This window comes from Mesoplodon densirostris, chromosome 3 (genome assembly GCF_025265405.1).
Source record: "Mesoplodon densirostris isolate mMesDen1 chromosome 3, mMesDen1 primary haplotype, whole genome shotgun sequence".
Classification (NCBI taxonomy): Eukaryota; Metazoa; Chordata; class Mammalia; order Artiodactyla; family Ziphiidae; genus Mesoplodon; species Mesoplodon densirostris.
In genome coordinates, this window is record NC_082663.1 from 111,361,816 (window position 1) to 111,375,835 (window position 14,020).

At 37.3% G+C, this 14,020-nt stretch overlaps 1 protein-coding gene across 4 annotated transcripts in view; it reads right to left on the reverse strand.

Moving 5' to 3' along the window:
- Positions 1-6,338: 6,338 nt before the first annotated feature.
- The window catches only part of RAPGEF6 (Rap guanine nucleotide exchange factor 6), a 228,136-nt gene continuing 220,454 nt past the window's right edge, over positions 6,339-14,020 (reverse strand). For 2 of the 4 annotated variants that reach the window (XM_060093318.1, XM_060093316.1), the window contains 3 exons: positions 12,711-13,213; positions 10,314-10,628; positions 6,340-9,703 (listed from right to left, as the gene is read on the reverse strand). In XM_060093318.1, the coding sequence (XP_059949301.1) occupies positions 9,678-9,703; positions 10,314-10,628; positions 12,711-13,213 (844 nt within the window). In that variant the 3' untranslated portion in view covers positions 6,340-9,677. Of the gene's footprint in view, positions 9,704-10,313; positions 10,629-12,710; positions 13,214-14,020 lie in introns of those variants that run through there. The other 2 variants (XM_060093317.1, XM_060093319.1) reach the window with 2 other exon arrangements.

Sequence of the window (14,020 nt, forward strand, 5' to 3'; positions counted from 1 at the left end):
ACACCACATTAACAAATTAAGGAATAAAATCCATATGATCATCTCAATAGATGCAGAAAAAGCTTTTGACAAAATTCAACCCCCATTTATGATAAAAAGTCTCCAGAAAATGGGCATAGAGGGAACCTACCTCAACATAATAAAGGCCATATATGACAAACCCACAGCAAGCATCATACTCAATGGTGAAAAACTGAAAGCATTTCCACTAAGATCAGGAACAAGACAAGGATGTCCACTCTCACCACTCTTATTCAACATAGTTTTGGAAGTCCTAGCCACGGCAATCAGAAGAAAAAGAAATAAAAGGAATACAAATTGGAAAGAAGAAGTAAAACTGTCACTGTTTGCCGATGACAGGACACTATACATAGAAAATCCTAAAGATGCTACCAGAAAACCACTAGAACCAACCAATGAATTTGGTAAGGTTTCAGGATACAAAATTAATACACTGAAATCTCTGCCATTCCTATACACCAACAACGAAAAATCAGAAAGAGAAATTAAGGAAACACTCCCATTTACCACTGTAACAAAAAGAATAAAATACCTAGGAAAAAACCTGCCTAAGAAGGCAAAAGACTTGTACTCGAAATATACCATGTTCTTAGATTGGAAGAATCAATATTGTGAAAATGACTACACTACCCAAAGCAATCTACAGATTCCATGCAATCCCTATCAAACTACCCATGGCATTCTTCACAGAATTAGTAAAAAAAAAAAATCTTACAATTCGTATGGAAACACAAAAGACCCAGAATAGCCAAAGCAACCTTGAGAAAGAAAAACAGAGGTGGAGGAATCAGGCTCCCCAACTTCGAACTGTACCACAAAGCTACAGTAATCAAGACAGTATGGTACTGGCACAAAAACAGAAATATAGAGCAATGGTACAGGATAGAATGCCCAGAGATAAACCCATAAATATATGGGCACCTAATTTATGACAAAGGAGGCAAGAACATACAATGGAGAAAAGACAGCCTCTTCAGTAAGTGGTGCTGGGAAAACTGGACAGCTACATGTAAAAGAATGAAATTAAAACACTACTGAACACCATACACAAAAATAAACTCCAAATGGATAAAAGACTTAAATGTAAGACCAGACACTAAAAAACTTTTAGAGGAAAACACTGGAAAAACACTCTTTGACATAAACCACAGCAAGATCTTTTTTGACCCACCTCCTAGAGTAACAGAAATAGAAACCAAAATAAACAAATGGGACCTAATTGCACAGCAAAGGAGACCATAAACAAGACGAAAACACAACTCTCAGAATGGGAGAAAATATCTGCAAACAAAGCAACTGACAAAGGATTAATCTCCAAAATATACAAACAGCTCATGCAGCTCAATATCAAAAAAACAAACAACCCAATCCAAAAATGGGCAGAAGCCCTAAATAGACATGTCTCCAAAAAAGATATACAGATTGCCAACAAACACACGAAGATGCTCAACATCACTAATCATTAGAGAAATGCAAATCAAAACTAGAGTGAGGTATCACCTCACACCAGTCAGAATGGCTATCATCAAAAAACTCTACAAACAATAAATGCTGGAGAGGGTGTGGAGAAAAGGGAACCCTCTTGCACTGTTGGTGGGAATGTAAATTGATACAGCCACTATGGAGAACAGTATGGAGGTTCCTTAAAAAAAACTAAAAATAGAACTACCATATGACCCAGCAATCCCACTACTGGGCATATACCCTGAGAAAACCATAGTTCAAAAAGAGACATGTACCATCATAATGTTCACCGCAGTACTATTTACAATAGCCAGGACACAGAACCAACTGAAATGTCCATCGACAGATGAATGGATAAAGAAGATGTAGCACACAGATACAATGAAATATTACTCAGCCATAAAAAGAAACGAAATTGAGTTATTGTGTTGAGGTGGATGGACCTACGGTCTGTCGTAGAATGAAGTCAGAAAGACAAAAACATATCTGTATGCTAATGAATATATATGGAATCTTAAAAAAAAAATGGTACTGATGAACCTAGGTGCAGGGCAAGAATAAAGAGGCAGACATAGAGAATGGACTTGAAGACATGGGGTGGGAGGGGGAAGCTGGGGCAAAGTGAGAGAAGCGTTGACATACATACACTAAAGAATGTAAAATAGTTGGCTGGTGGGAAGCAGCAGCATAGAACAGGGAGATAGGCTCGGTGCTTTGTGATGACCTACAAGGGTGGGATAGGGAGAATGGGAGGGAGGCTCAAGAGGGAGGGCATATGAAGACATGTGTATGCATATGGCTGATTCCCTTTGTTGTGCAACAGAAACTAACACAGTATTGTGAAGCAATTATACTCCAAAAAAGATTAAAAAAAAAAAAGACAAAGATCCCAGGAAGGGTCACACTGTAGCGTGGCACCATCTGGCAGTTCCAGTGCATTTTTAAACGACAGCTTCCTCCAAATTTAGCCCTGTTCTTGTTTCTTCCAAAAGATAGCTTTTGACCCTTGACCATCTGCCACCACACTCCAAATAGAAGGTAGCACAGCTAACACATCCCTCATCATCAAATCTAAACTTACGTAGAGGTTTTTAATAATGAGATTAGGCACATTTCATGTTTATTGGACAGTTTCCCCTTTTATGAAGTGCTCCTTTAATTCTTTTACCCATTTTTCTATTGAGTGCTCTTTTTCCTTTTTTTTTTAAAATTTATTTATTTTTGGGCGGATGGGTCTTTGTTGCTGCACACGGGCTTTCTCTAGTTGCAGCGAGTGGGGGGCTATGCTTCGTGGCAATAAACAGGCTTCTCACTGCAGTGGCTTCTCTTGTTGCAGAGCATGGGCTCTAGGCACGTGGGCTTCATTAGTTGTAGCACGTGGACTCAGTAGTTGTGGTTTGCGGGCTCTAGTGCGCAGGTTCAGTAGTTGTGGCGCACGGGCTTAGTTGCTCCTCGGCATGTGGGATCTCCCCAGACCGGGTCTTGAACCCGTGTCCCCTGCATTGGCAGGCGGATTCTTAACCACTGCGCCACCAGGGAAGCCCTGGGTGCTCTTTTTCTTTTGATGGAAAGAAGTACTTTGTATATTCTGGATACCTGTGCTTTGAAGGGTATATAAATTACAATATATTTTACAACTCTATAGCCTTTTGTTCTTTTAAACTGTATTTTTTGGATGAACATGTTTTTAATTTTAAGACAGTTGAATATACCAATCATTTCCTTTATTTTTAGTGTTTTCTTATGAGGATCTTATTTAACAAATCCCTACTACTGCTGAGATTTTGTTATATAGTATTAGTGTTATTACTTCTATAAAATTTTGGTATAACACAGATAAGGCCATCCAGGACAAGTTTTCTTTATGGAAAGGTTTTTAAATGACAGACTCAACTTCTTTAACAGTTATAAAACAACTAAATTTTCCTTCTTATTTCAGTTTTGGTAAGTTTTGTTTTTCTATGTTTATTTCATCCACATTTTAATTATTCAAAGTGTCTATCTCTTTAATGACTATAATAATAATGACTGTTTTATGTTTCTAACATTGGTTAGTTTTGCCATTTTTCTTTTTCCTTGATCATCCTCACCAAGATTAGCATTAGTCTTTTAAAAGAATATATACTGCTTTGCTAATCCTTTTTTTTTTACGTGTTACATATTTCTGCTATTATTTTCTTCCATCTATTTGAATTTAATTTGCTATTAATCTAGTTTCTTGAGAAGAATGTTTACCTAATTCATTTTTAGCCTTTCTATTTTTCTAATATATGCACTTAAGGCTATACAATTCCTTTTAATCAAATCCAAAAGGTTTTGATATTCCTATTTTCATTCAGTTCAAAATAATTTCTACCTTCCAACAGGTTACTGGGAGGTACATTCTTTAACTTCCAAATTTTGTAATTTTTGTTACTAATTTCTCATTTAATTCTGTTGCAGACAGTCTTCTCAAATGAGTCCAACCCTTTGAAATTTGTTAATAGTTTCTTTATGGCCCAATATATAGTTAACTTTGATAAATGCTCCATGATCACCTAGAAGTAATATATATCTTGCAGTTGTTGTTAATTCAGTGTTTTATACAGGTTCATTAGATTAAGTGTGTTAGTTGTGTTGTTCCAATCTTCTATATCCTTACTGATTTGGGGGTGGGGCAGGGAGAATGTGGGTGTATGCTCTCATTTACTGAGAGTTGTATTAAAATTTTATATGTGGATTTCTGCTTCTGGTCAAGATGGAGAAGCTACCATTTTACCCTCCTATCTGAAACAACTGAAAAACTAGACAAAACGTATAAAACAATGCCACTTAATACCCTGGACACCAGGCACTGAAAGATAATAATCCTTGAGAGCGTAAGAAACAAAAGAGTGAGCCCTACACCATGGCCCCAGCTCACTGCCTGGAGAAAATTTCCAGGAGAATATGGAGAATTCAGAAGATTCTAAAACCTGTTGGGATTAATAAATGAATTGAGCAAGGTTGTTATATACAAGTCATTATAAAACAACTGTATTTTAATACTCTAGCAACAAATAAAAAACAAAAGACCTAAAAAGACACTTCATAAAAGACAGTATCCAAACGGCCAGTAAGCATTTGAAAAGATGCTTAGCATTATTAGTAATTATAGAAATTAAAATTAAAACCACATAAAGATACCAGTACATACTCACCAGAATGCCTGAAATGAGAAAAATGAAAAATATCAAGTGTGGCAAGGATGATAGGAATGTCCCTTCTGTGAACACTTGGAAAAACAATAGGCTGACCAGGCTGCTGGAGCGGAGGCCTCTGGGCCTCTCTTACCTTGGTTTAACAAATTCTTCTTGAAGGTAGTGAGACAGGGCTCACAGTTCCCGTGGTGTACTTATGGACCATTATATCCTTTAATCGCAGGTTCTGGGTCCTCAAGGTCAGACAAAAACAGTAGCATGTATTAAATAAGTTTCCTAGGGCTGCTGTTAACACATTACCAAAAGTGGGGTGGTTGAAACAACAGGTGAGAAGACCAAAATCAAGATGTTGGCAGGGTGGCACTTCCTCTGGAGGCTCTAAGGAAGGAGCTCTTCCTTGTATCTTCTAGTTCCTGGTGGCTGTTAGCATTCTGCTGCCCACAGGTACAACTCTCTTGCCAGCTTCACAGTGCCTTCTCCTCTGTGTTATCGTCCTTTGCCCCTCTAAGGACACCTGTGATAGCATTTAGGGCCCACCCAGAGAATCCAAAGTAATTGCCTCATCTCAGAATGCTTAATTTTAATTAAATCTGCAAAGACCCTTTTCAGTAACCTTTAAAGTTCCAGGGATTAGAGCCTGATATTTTTAAGTAGTTATTATTCAACCTACTACACTTGTATTTAATATTTTTGAAATAAAGGAATAAACTAGTAACTGTGGAGAGATCAGGGGAAGGAGTGGCCCTGAGGAAACCTTGGTGTGTGTGTGTTGGGAGGGGGTAAACTGGGAGGAGGTAGAAGCCTTACCTAGCAGGGGAGTAATATTCTCCGGGTAGAGAGGAGCGACTGGGAAACTTTACAAAGGAGTACTAAAGGAGAATTTTCCCCTTCTCTGCCAGGGTCCTAGGATCTGATCCCAATAAATAAATTACTGCACTTACATGTAAATGCACTTCCTGAAGGAGTGGGCAATAGGCATGCTGTGGTAGACTGAGCTAGCTGCCCATTCAATATCCATTCTTTCCTTCTTCACTGAAAAGAATACCACTTTTATTTGGAGCCATCCACTGCTCAGCTACAAGAGTTCATTTCCCAGGTTTCCTTGCAGCCACTGGTCGTGTGACAGTTTTGACTAGTGGGAGGTAAGCAGAATTATGCAAGTGGAGTTCTAGAAAAGCTGTTGTTCTGCTAATAAAAGGGATACACATTTGCACCTTTCCTGAAAACCCTTCCTTCTTGAAGCACTGCGGTGATGCCCTCAGGTGTAAACGTCAGAATCCCTGAGACCACAATAGAACTGTAGAATCCCCGTAGCAGCCCTAAACAGTCTGCCAGTAGACTTTTCTGTTATAAAAGAAAAACAATCCAATAGGGTTTAAGCCACTGTTAAACTTGGTTTGTAGTCGAATACACTTTTAAAAAACCAAACAAAACAATAGCTAGGTATTTCACAGATACCATAATGTCAACCATAATTGGACAATTCCAATTTCTCTGGAGACTTAACAAAAAATGCCTTCACACCAATGCAGGTCCCAGACTGGTCCTCTTGAATGACTGGGTATATAACCTGCTCCCATACATTAGCCATAAAGTGCAGAGAAGGTTAATTAGATTCTTTATTGATTCCACCAATGTATTAGTAGATATGATAATAATAAATGGTACTTTTACATTCTCTTAACCAAAAATATAACAAATATTTACACTCAATAAAAATACAAAAAGCATACAGAGGCACTGTCTTTCTAAAAGACATAAGTTTAAGAGGTATCAAAAAATAGGAGACAAACATTGCTTGTTACAGGACACTTTACAATCACTGAATTGTGCAGTATAATTGCTATTTGATTATTATGACTGTGCAGTTTTGTTTTTGTCCTTTGCTGATCAGCTCACGTTTTAATTTTAAAAGGTTAAGTACAACTGTATTCTGTGTATCAAAAGTAAAGAAGCCTTAAGCACAACAGAAATTAAAGATGAACGGGGGTTCAAGTTTAAATTTGAAAATGTACTGTGACACTGTTTTGAAGATTTATCCCTTTGCTATATCACATTTACGGTAATACTAAAGGGATACATCTACTTTAATATCACATTTTTTAGAAACGTATGTATCAAAATAATATTCAGAGTCTTAAATATACAAGGAAACTTTCTCCCCTTCTTTTTAAAGGGGAGAAAACACTTTATAAAAATTAGAATTGTTCTTGGATATCTCCATGATTACTGTCACATTTCAAGCCTAGGAGAGATTCTCAAGGTGGTTATGCAGATAATGACAATGTGACATCACCCTCAAGAAAAACCATTTAAAGACTTTTTCTCCCCAAATATCATACTGCAAGTAACCATTTGGAGAAAGTAAGACTCTATTAAATTACAATAAACCTTTATGGAAGTATATATTGGATTTACTAATTCTCCAAATCTTTCATTATGCAGAGATCTTTTTTGTTGAAACTTATTATTTGGCAAAAGTTTGCAGTGAGGATTTACTGCTTCAATAGCCCTGGCAGATTCAGAGTTGTGGTACAATGAGGGCATAGATCTCTTCAGTATACTTATAAACTTATAAAATAAAAACAAATGGGCATTTTGAATTGGATTAAGTATAGGTTAAGGCTTCTCTTGTTCTAGTCGCATGACAAACTAAGAGAAGGCAGGAATGTACCGTAAATTAGAATATAAAGATCAAAACGCCACAATTTTTTAAGGGATAAATACATATCAAACTAGAAAGCATTTGGCTTTAGTTCTTGATCAATGTGATCAGCTGATCCAAACACTCACATTTCAAGCTACAGGAAACAAAGGCAGCTACAAGGTGCAAGTCCAAAACCACAAGCCTCTGACTCTCTGTGCAAGATATTATCCACAACATTGAGGACAGCGATGGAGAAGGCTCCCATCTGGTTTGAAAGACCTGCTAAAAAAACAGATACTGTGCAAACAGCACATTTTTCCGGGGAGTGGATATAAAATGGTGAGAATAAATACCCAAACTGGATAAAAAGATGGTTGTAGCAAAAATATCTTTCACTTCGTTTTGCTCTGGACATGAAAATAATATTGTCTAAATCAGTGAAAGAAAAATTTATGATCACAGGACCACTGTTTATAGATCAAACCTTTACAGTGTGACTTTCAAACCAGGATTTTTGATCCAGGTTACTTTCCATTTCAATGGGCCAAGAAAGCTATGGAGCCAACTAGCCTCATTCTAACATACCTGGGGTTAATTTCTAAGGCTTAAGTTTCGTATTTACAGTTTTTTGCCCATGGGAATTTTTCAGACATGCTATTTTTCCTAAAATGAAGAAATTATCATTTTGATAGAAAAGATGGACTACTGCCATTTACCAGTTGGCACTGATTTATGATTTTAAAATGAAGGCAATAGGAGGATGATAGAAGAGAGAGCTAGGAAAAAATGAGAACTTTTCAAAAGGAAGTAGTAAGCCAACTAAATCCTATAAATTCACATATGGATAACCATTCAGAAGTAAACCTATTTTTGGCTCCAAGTTGATTTGGGTAGTACACATTAATGGCTTTGGCTTTTTTTTTTTTTTTTTTGGTAGTCACAGAAGTTTATTAACCTTTCACTTGCCTTTACACTAAAAAACAAATTAAAAAATTTAAACTTAAGATGTAGAAAACATCATACTAGATCTTTTTTAAATGCGGAAATTCTACCTCATCCAGTAAACAGTCACTGAAATTTTAATTAAATACTTAAGAGTGCCACGCCCAACAGGCTGTTATATATATATCTCCTTCCTCTCAAGGCCTAAAGTGAAAACCAAGAAATAATCACTTCCATAATTCTAGCTCCTCTTTCCCCCACAAAATTTTCAACCAGTTATAGACCTTGGTGTGCTAATGAGCTTTACCTTCAGGCAACTGGGAGCTGCAGGGTTTATGAAGATTAAAAACAGCCTTGTGCTGTGAGATGGGGGTTGGGTGGTGGGTGCTGCAGAACACCGCATAAAGCTAAATTGCTCTTCATGACTATACCGCCAAAGATAACATGTCCTTTAAAAAAACTCCATATTTGAGTTGTGAAAAATTTTAGGTATGGGTTTCTACAGAGCAGAACTGTCTAGAACTCATTCTCTATTTACTGGATTTATACTTATAGCTACAGTTAGACAGAGAATGACTTTCACTTCAGAAAGAATTGGTATACATGTTATGTAAGATAAACATTTCATTCTTTGGAAATTAGGGTTGCTACACACCCCATCATACCCCTTCCTTTTCCCAAGAGACTGCTAGGACCCTGTGGTAGCTTCATTTTGGCTTTCCAAATCCTGACCAGCAGATGGCAGTATTCTCCTTCCTAACACCTCAACAGCAAAGGGATTCCTGTTCCACTCAAATCGAGACCCTACGTTTCGTTGGTGCTATAGATGGTTACCTCTCTGTATAGATCAGACATATCATCCTGTAAAGATGGCTTCAGTTTGGTTAGATCAGAGACAGTTTTATGGCCTCAAACATGAACATCAATTAACAAGAGCTCCCAAATACAAACAAAACCACAAAACTTCAAATAATAAGTTACTTTTCAAATACATAAAAATATCCTTGGTATTGGCAGACATTCTGAATTTGTCTGTTAACCCAAGCTATGGCTTGAAAATACTACCACTACTACTATCTTAAAAATAACATGTTAAAGAAAATCTATAGTGATATATATGGGGAGGACTCGAGTTTGAATTTGTTCTAGTAACTGTGGTCCCAAGGCAGGTCTGGTGTGCAAAGCGAAGACTGGTATCCAGGCACAACATCCATAGCTGAGGAAACTAGGCATCTGCAGGGATTAAATGAAAGGAGGCATGATTCCGGGCTATCTCATTGCTCAGAGTACAGGGATTAAAACCTCTGGGTTAGCAGCAGGAGCAGCGAGCTATTTGTTGGCAACAGCCTGCAGAATTGTGAGCTGGTTCTGCCCACTCCTTCCTCCGTGACTTTCTGTAGACTTCAGTCAGGTCAATCCAAAGGCTACACTGCTGAAACCTGTTCATTTTCTGAAAATAAAAGAAACACAGTTAAGTGGTAGGTCAGCATATTAATGAAGATCAACTAACAATCTAGTTATCTGTTTAAAAAATTAGTCAATTTCAACAAAGAAATCCTCTCAAATATCCCATCAAAGGCCAGATTTTACTGTAATGACATTTTTGAGTTCTGATCACACTGAAGGCTGACAATCAACTGGAATTCAGAACTGCTTTTTAACCACTTTATTACTAGATTGTTTAAAAGGATAAAATTCATTTATTGCCCAAACTGCGAAGTTGGTCAAGAGTTCTGCTAATAAGAGGATTAGCATGATTTCAGATAATTTGACATTTTGATACTTGGAGTTTCAAGTGTCCGTGCATTAGTGTAAAACAACTCTACCAATGTCAAGTGCCTCCTCTTAAAATTATCCTTTTATGCTGAGCTATTAAATACAATCAGCTTGCCCTCTCCATTTACAAAAAACACACCATCGTATTTAGGCATTTCTTTTTTAACAGAGATTTCTAAAGCAGTTAAAGAAAACATTTCTGATTATGTGAAATACCAGAGCAAAGACCATTCAATGTGTTTAGCAATTCATTTAAGAGCCATTAAGGTAGTTTGTCAACATACCATCTGCTTCGCTATCTGCGTCAGTCACATCTGCTAGTTTAGGATGGGATGGCTGCAAATTATGCCTCTGAGGCTGAGTTACGATCTTCGATGGAACACAGGCCACAGGTTTGCTACTGAGAGAAGCTGGTGGCAGTCTAGAGAGGCTGTTATGCATCATCTTTGACCTCTGCACTGCCACACTATAATCTGGAGGTTTTAGGTGTAGGTGGGGTCCTTCCTTTAGGTCTGCTAAAGAAATCCCCATGTATCCTGGAGGAGTGGGAGGTGGCTCCCTATACCTATCCTCCTTCTTGGGTGAGGTGACACAGTACACTGGCATGAAAAATAAGCAATGGAAATGTTAATGAAAAATATAAGAAATGAAAAAAGAACATACTGAAACTTATTACAATGACAAAATAGAACTTAAAAACTGACACAGTGAATATATTTGAACACAATGGCAGCAGGTTAAAAACACTTTTAATAAGGGTAATACACTTGATATTTAAACTTGTTTTTAAAATACATAAATTACATTGGGTTTTACCAACATTAAATAGAAGGAGATGACACTGATGACAAGCTTCCTCCTTTCACAGGTCAGACGACAGATCACAAAAGTGTGCGACAAATTCCTCAAGGGATACCAGCCCCAGAGGTGAATGAGCCGAGACATTTAAGAATTCACCCTGAACATCGATACTCTGTTAAACGGGGGGACTTTCACAGAAATGACGTTTAGGCCCTCTACTTAAGGGCTATTTCACGTCAGTGCTGGCATATAAACAACTTTAAAGAGGAACTAATTCCTTCAAGGACCTTATTCTTAACCTCTGCTCTGTGATTAAGTGAGAAGAAAAGCCATAATTTTAGGAAATCCATCTTAAATTAAGTTTCTCTGATTTTCAGTGGACATTAAAAACAATGGTGACTTAAAATCTTTTGCCCGAAGTTTGTACACCCTGGGTCTAAGGCAAAGCTTCAAAAAGCATCAGAAATAAGTTAAAAAGGAAGTTCCATGAAATTGAGACCAATCCACAAGACTCACAGGACAAATGGCTCTGAGCATCTTGATCATGTACGTAACTTTTAAAATACAAACACTATCTATATACAAGAAGAATAAATTAAAAAGGATCATTAAATTCTCCCCTTAGAGAATCAAGTTTGCCCATGTTGAAATTTGTACAACTCTACCAGTAAAATCTGCATGTAGTATCAAGGTCAGAAAGGATTTCCATTCCCATCTGAGGAGAATAGAGTGGGGAGCGGGTGGAGAGGTTGTGAAAAGAAGACAAGAATGAAGAATGTTAAGTGATTTGCCCAGAGTCATCTAGAAATGAACAAAAAAAAATTTTTTTAATCTATTTTCCCAAATGGATAAGAAGAGAAAGATTTTACATCCTTGCACACACATGCTTGTATATCCATATAACAGTTACCTAAAAGGTTTTAATAAAAAATCCTTGGAAAAAAATGAATGAACTAAAAAATCCAACCTATAATGAAATTTGACAAGTAAAAAATAAATATGCTAAAAAAGCACATGTCTTTCATATGTTTAGTAGTTTAAATTGACATCACGAATATAGTATAAAGAGTTGATTATGATAATATTGACTCAAAGTACAGTCACTCCACATGAAAAAAAAACCACAGGTGCTATTATATCTAGGTACTTATATAAACTCAAGAATAAGGAAAAAAATGTATTTGACGGCCAAATACTAAAAGAATACACCAAGAAAGCTGTGCATGGTTAGAACAGAATCCACAAACAGAAGCTGGCACACCTATGATATGTGCTAGGAGGGTATAATGAAAAATGTTTGGGTCTTTTTTATTTATTTATTTTTTGGCTGCATCGCGTAGCATGTGGGATCTTGGTTCCCTTACCAGGGATCAAACCCGTGCCCCCTGCAGTGGAAGCGCAGAGTCTTAACCACTGGACTGCCAGGGAAGTCCTTATTTTGGACTTCTTTATCACACTTTTTCCATTACTTGTACTACCTAAAAGTAGTATCAGATTCAAAGTTTCTACCATGTATGCAAAGCAAGTAGGGTCCAAACAATTTATGAGGTGGCAAAGAGAATAATCCCTTTATTACTACTGCACAGTAATGCAATAATATTTTAATAAAACCAAAAAGATCTCAAAAGCAAAACAAGACATATAAACCTGTCCCCCTTATTAAATTCCTGCATGTCAGCTTTTTCATTTTAAATGGCTTGAATATCTGCCCCAAAGCCCTTGAGAAATCATGAACTTTTGGAAAATAATTTGCATGTGGAGGGAGGAAAGAGAGATTAGAGTAAGAGAAGGGAATTTTCCAAGAATAAAATTCTGGGCCAAGATCACTTTACCACTTAAATTCTAAATGCCACAGATATGACAAAGAACACACAACTTACCAATCAAGCCCTTTTCTGTACTTGAAGTAACAGTTTTATAAACAGGGTCGATGCCGTCCTTGTGGTCTAAGCCTTCAGATGACTCACATGGGGTGCTCTCCAACACTCTCCGTTTAACTGTCCCATAGTTTGGTTCATATGTATCAGACAGAGAACTAGAGGAAGCCCAACTCTGCCTCATCTGATTAGTCTCTAGGCTTCCTTTACACTGACCACAAGTTCGAGAGCAGCCTTTAGGACAGGTACAGGGCTCACAGTCAGTGGGTTCAACTTCAGCTATGGGACCATCCAAATGGGTATGTCGATAAGAGTTCAAAAAATCCCAGCCTTTTGGGTTTGGAAGGCTTTGGAAGTTGTCATGGGAGCTGCTTGAACAGGAAGTCCAACTTCCACGACCACTATCAGCTGCTTCTATAACGATATGCTCATGAGAAATCTCGTCACTGCTCACAGAAGATGAGACAGCTAAATTCTTGATTAGTGATGGCTTTGAGAGTGTCCACCTAAAATTGGAGATACACAATTAAAAGTAATTTTTTGGCTTAACGGAAAATTTTTCTTCAGTCCATTGCAAGTATTACTGCCTACAAGAGACTACAGAACATGCATCACAAGTGTTTAATGCCAACATAACCTTGTGGAAAAAAATGACACTGTAATCAATCATCACTAAACTTGTACTGGCATTAATGTTAATACTTAGCTCGAAACATACACTGAAGAAACTCAAATACTTAAAAGGCTTCCTCAGAATTTTTCTTGAATTATTATGAAGGATGAGGTTTGAAATGAATAAAATTAAGTATACATTTTCATTCTTGGTCAACATAATGCAACACTAGATTCTCTCCATGCACACAGAATTAAGAATCCTCAATTACAGGAACCATGTTTTATTTTTCAGTGTCTCTGAGGTACCAAGGAAACAGCAACTTCCCCAATTACCTACTACTAAATGAATTCTATCATTTATAGCAAGGGTTCTCAAACTTAGTTTCATGGACCACATCAAGCGAACAGCCTGTTTTTTTATGGTCTTGAGCAAAGCATGGTTTTTACATTTTAAAGGGTTTAAACAAAATGGAACAAAATACTCCAAAGATTTTGAGACAGAGACCATATGCAGCCTGCAAAGCCTAAAATATGTACTCCTTTAAATGGGCCTTTACCTGCCTACCCCCCAAAAGGTTTGTGACTCCCTGATTTATAGTACAGAGCATACAGAGCAGGGATCAGCAAACTAGAGCCCAAGGGCAAACCCAGCCCTCTACCTGTTTTGTAAATAAAGTTTTATTGGGACACAGCATGCC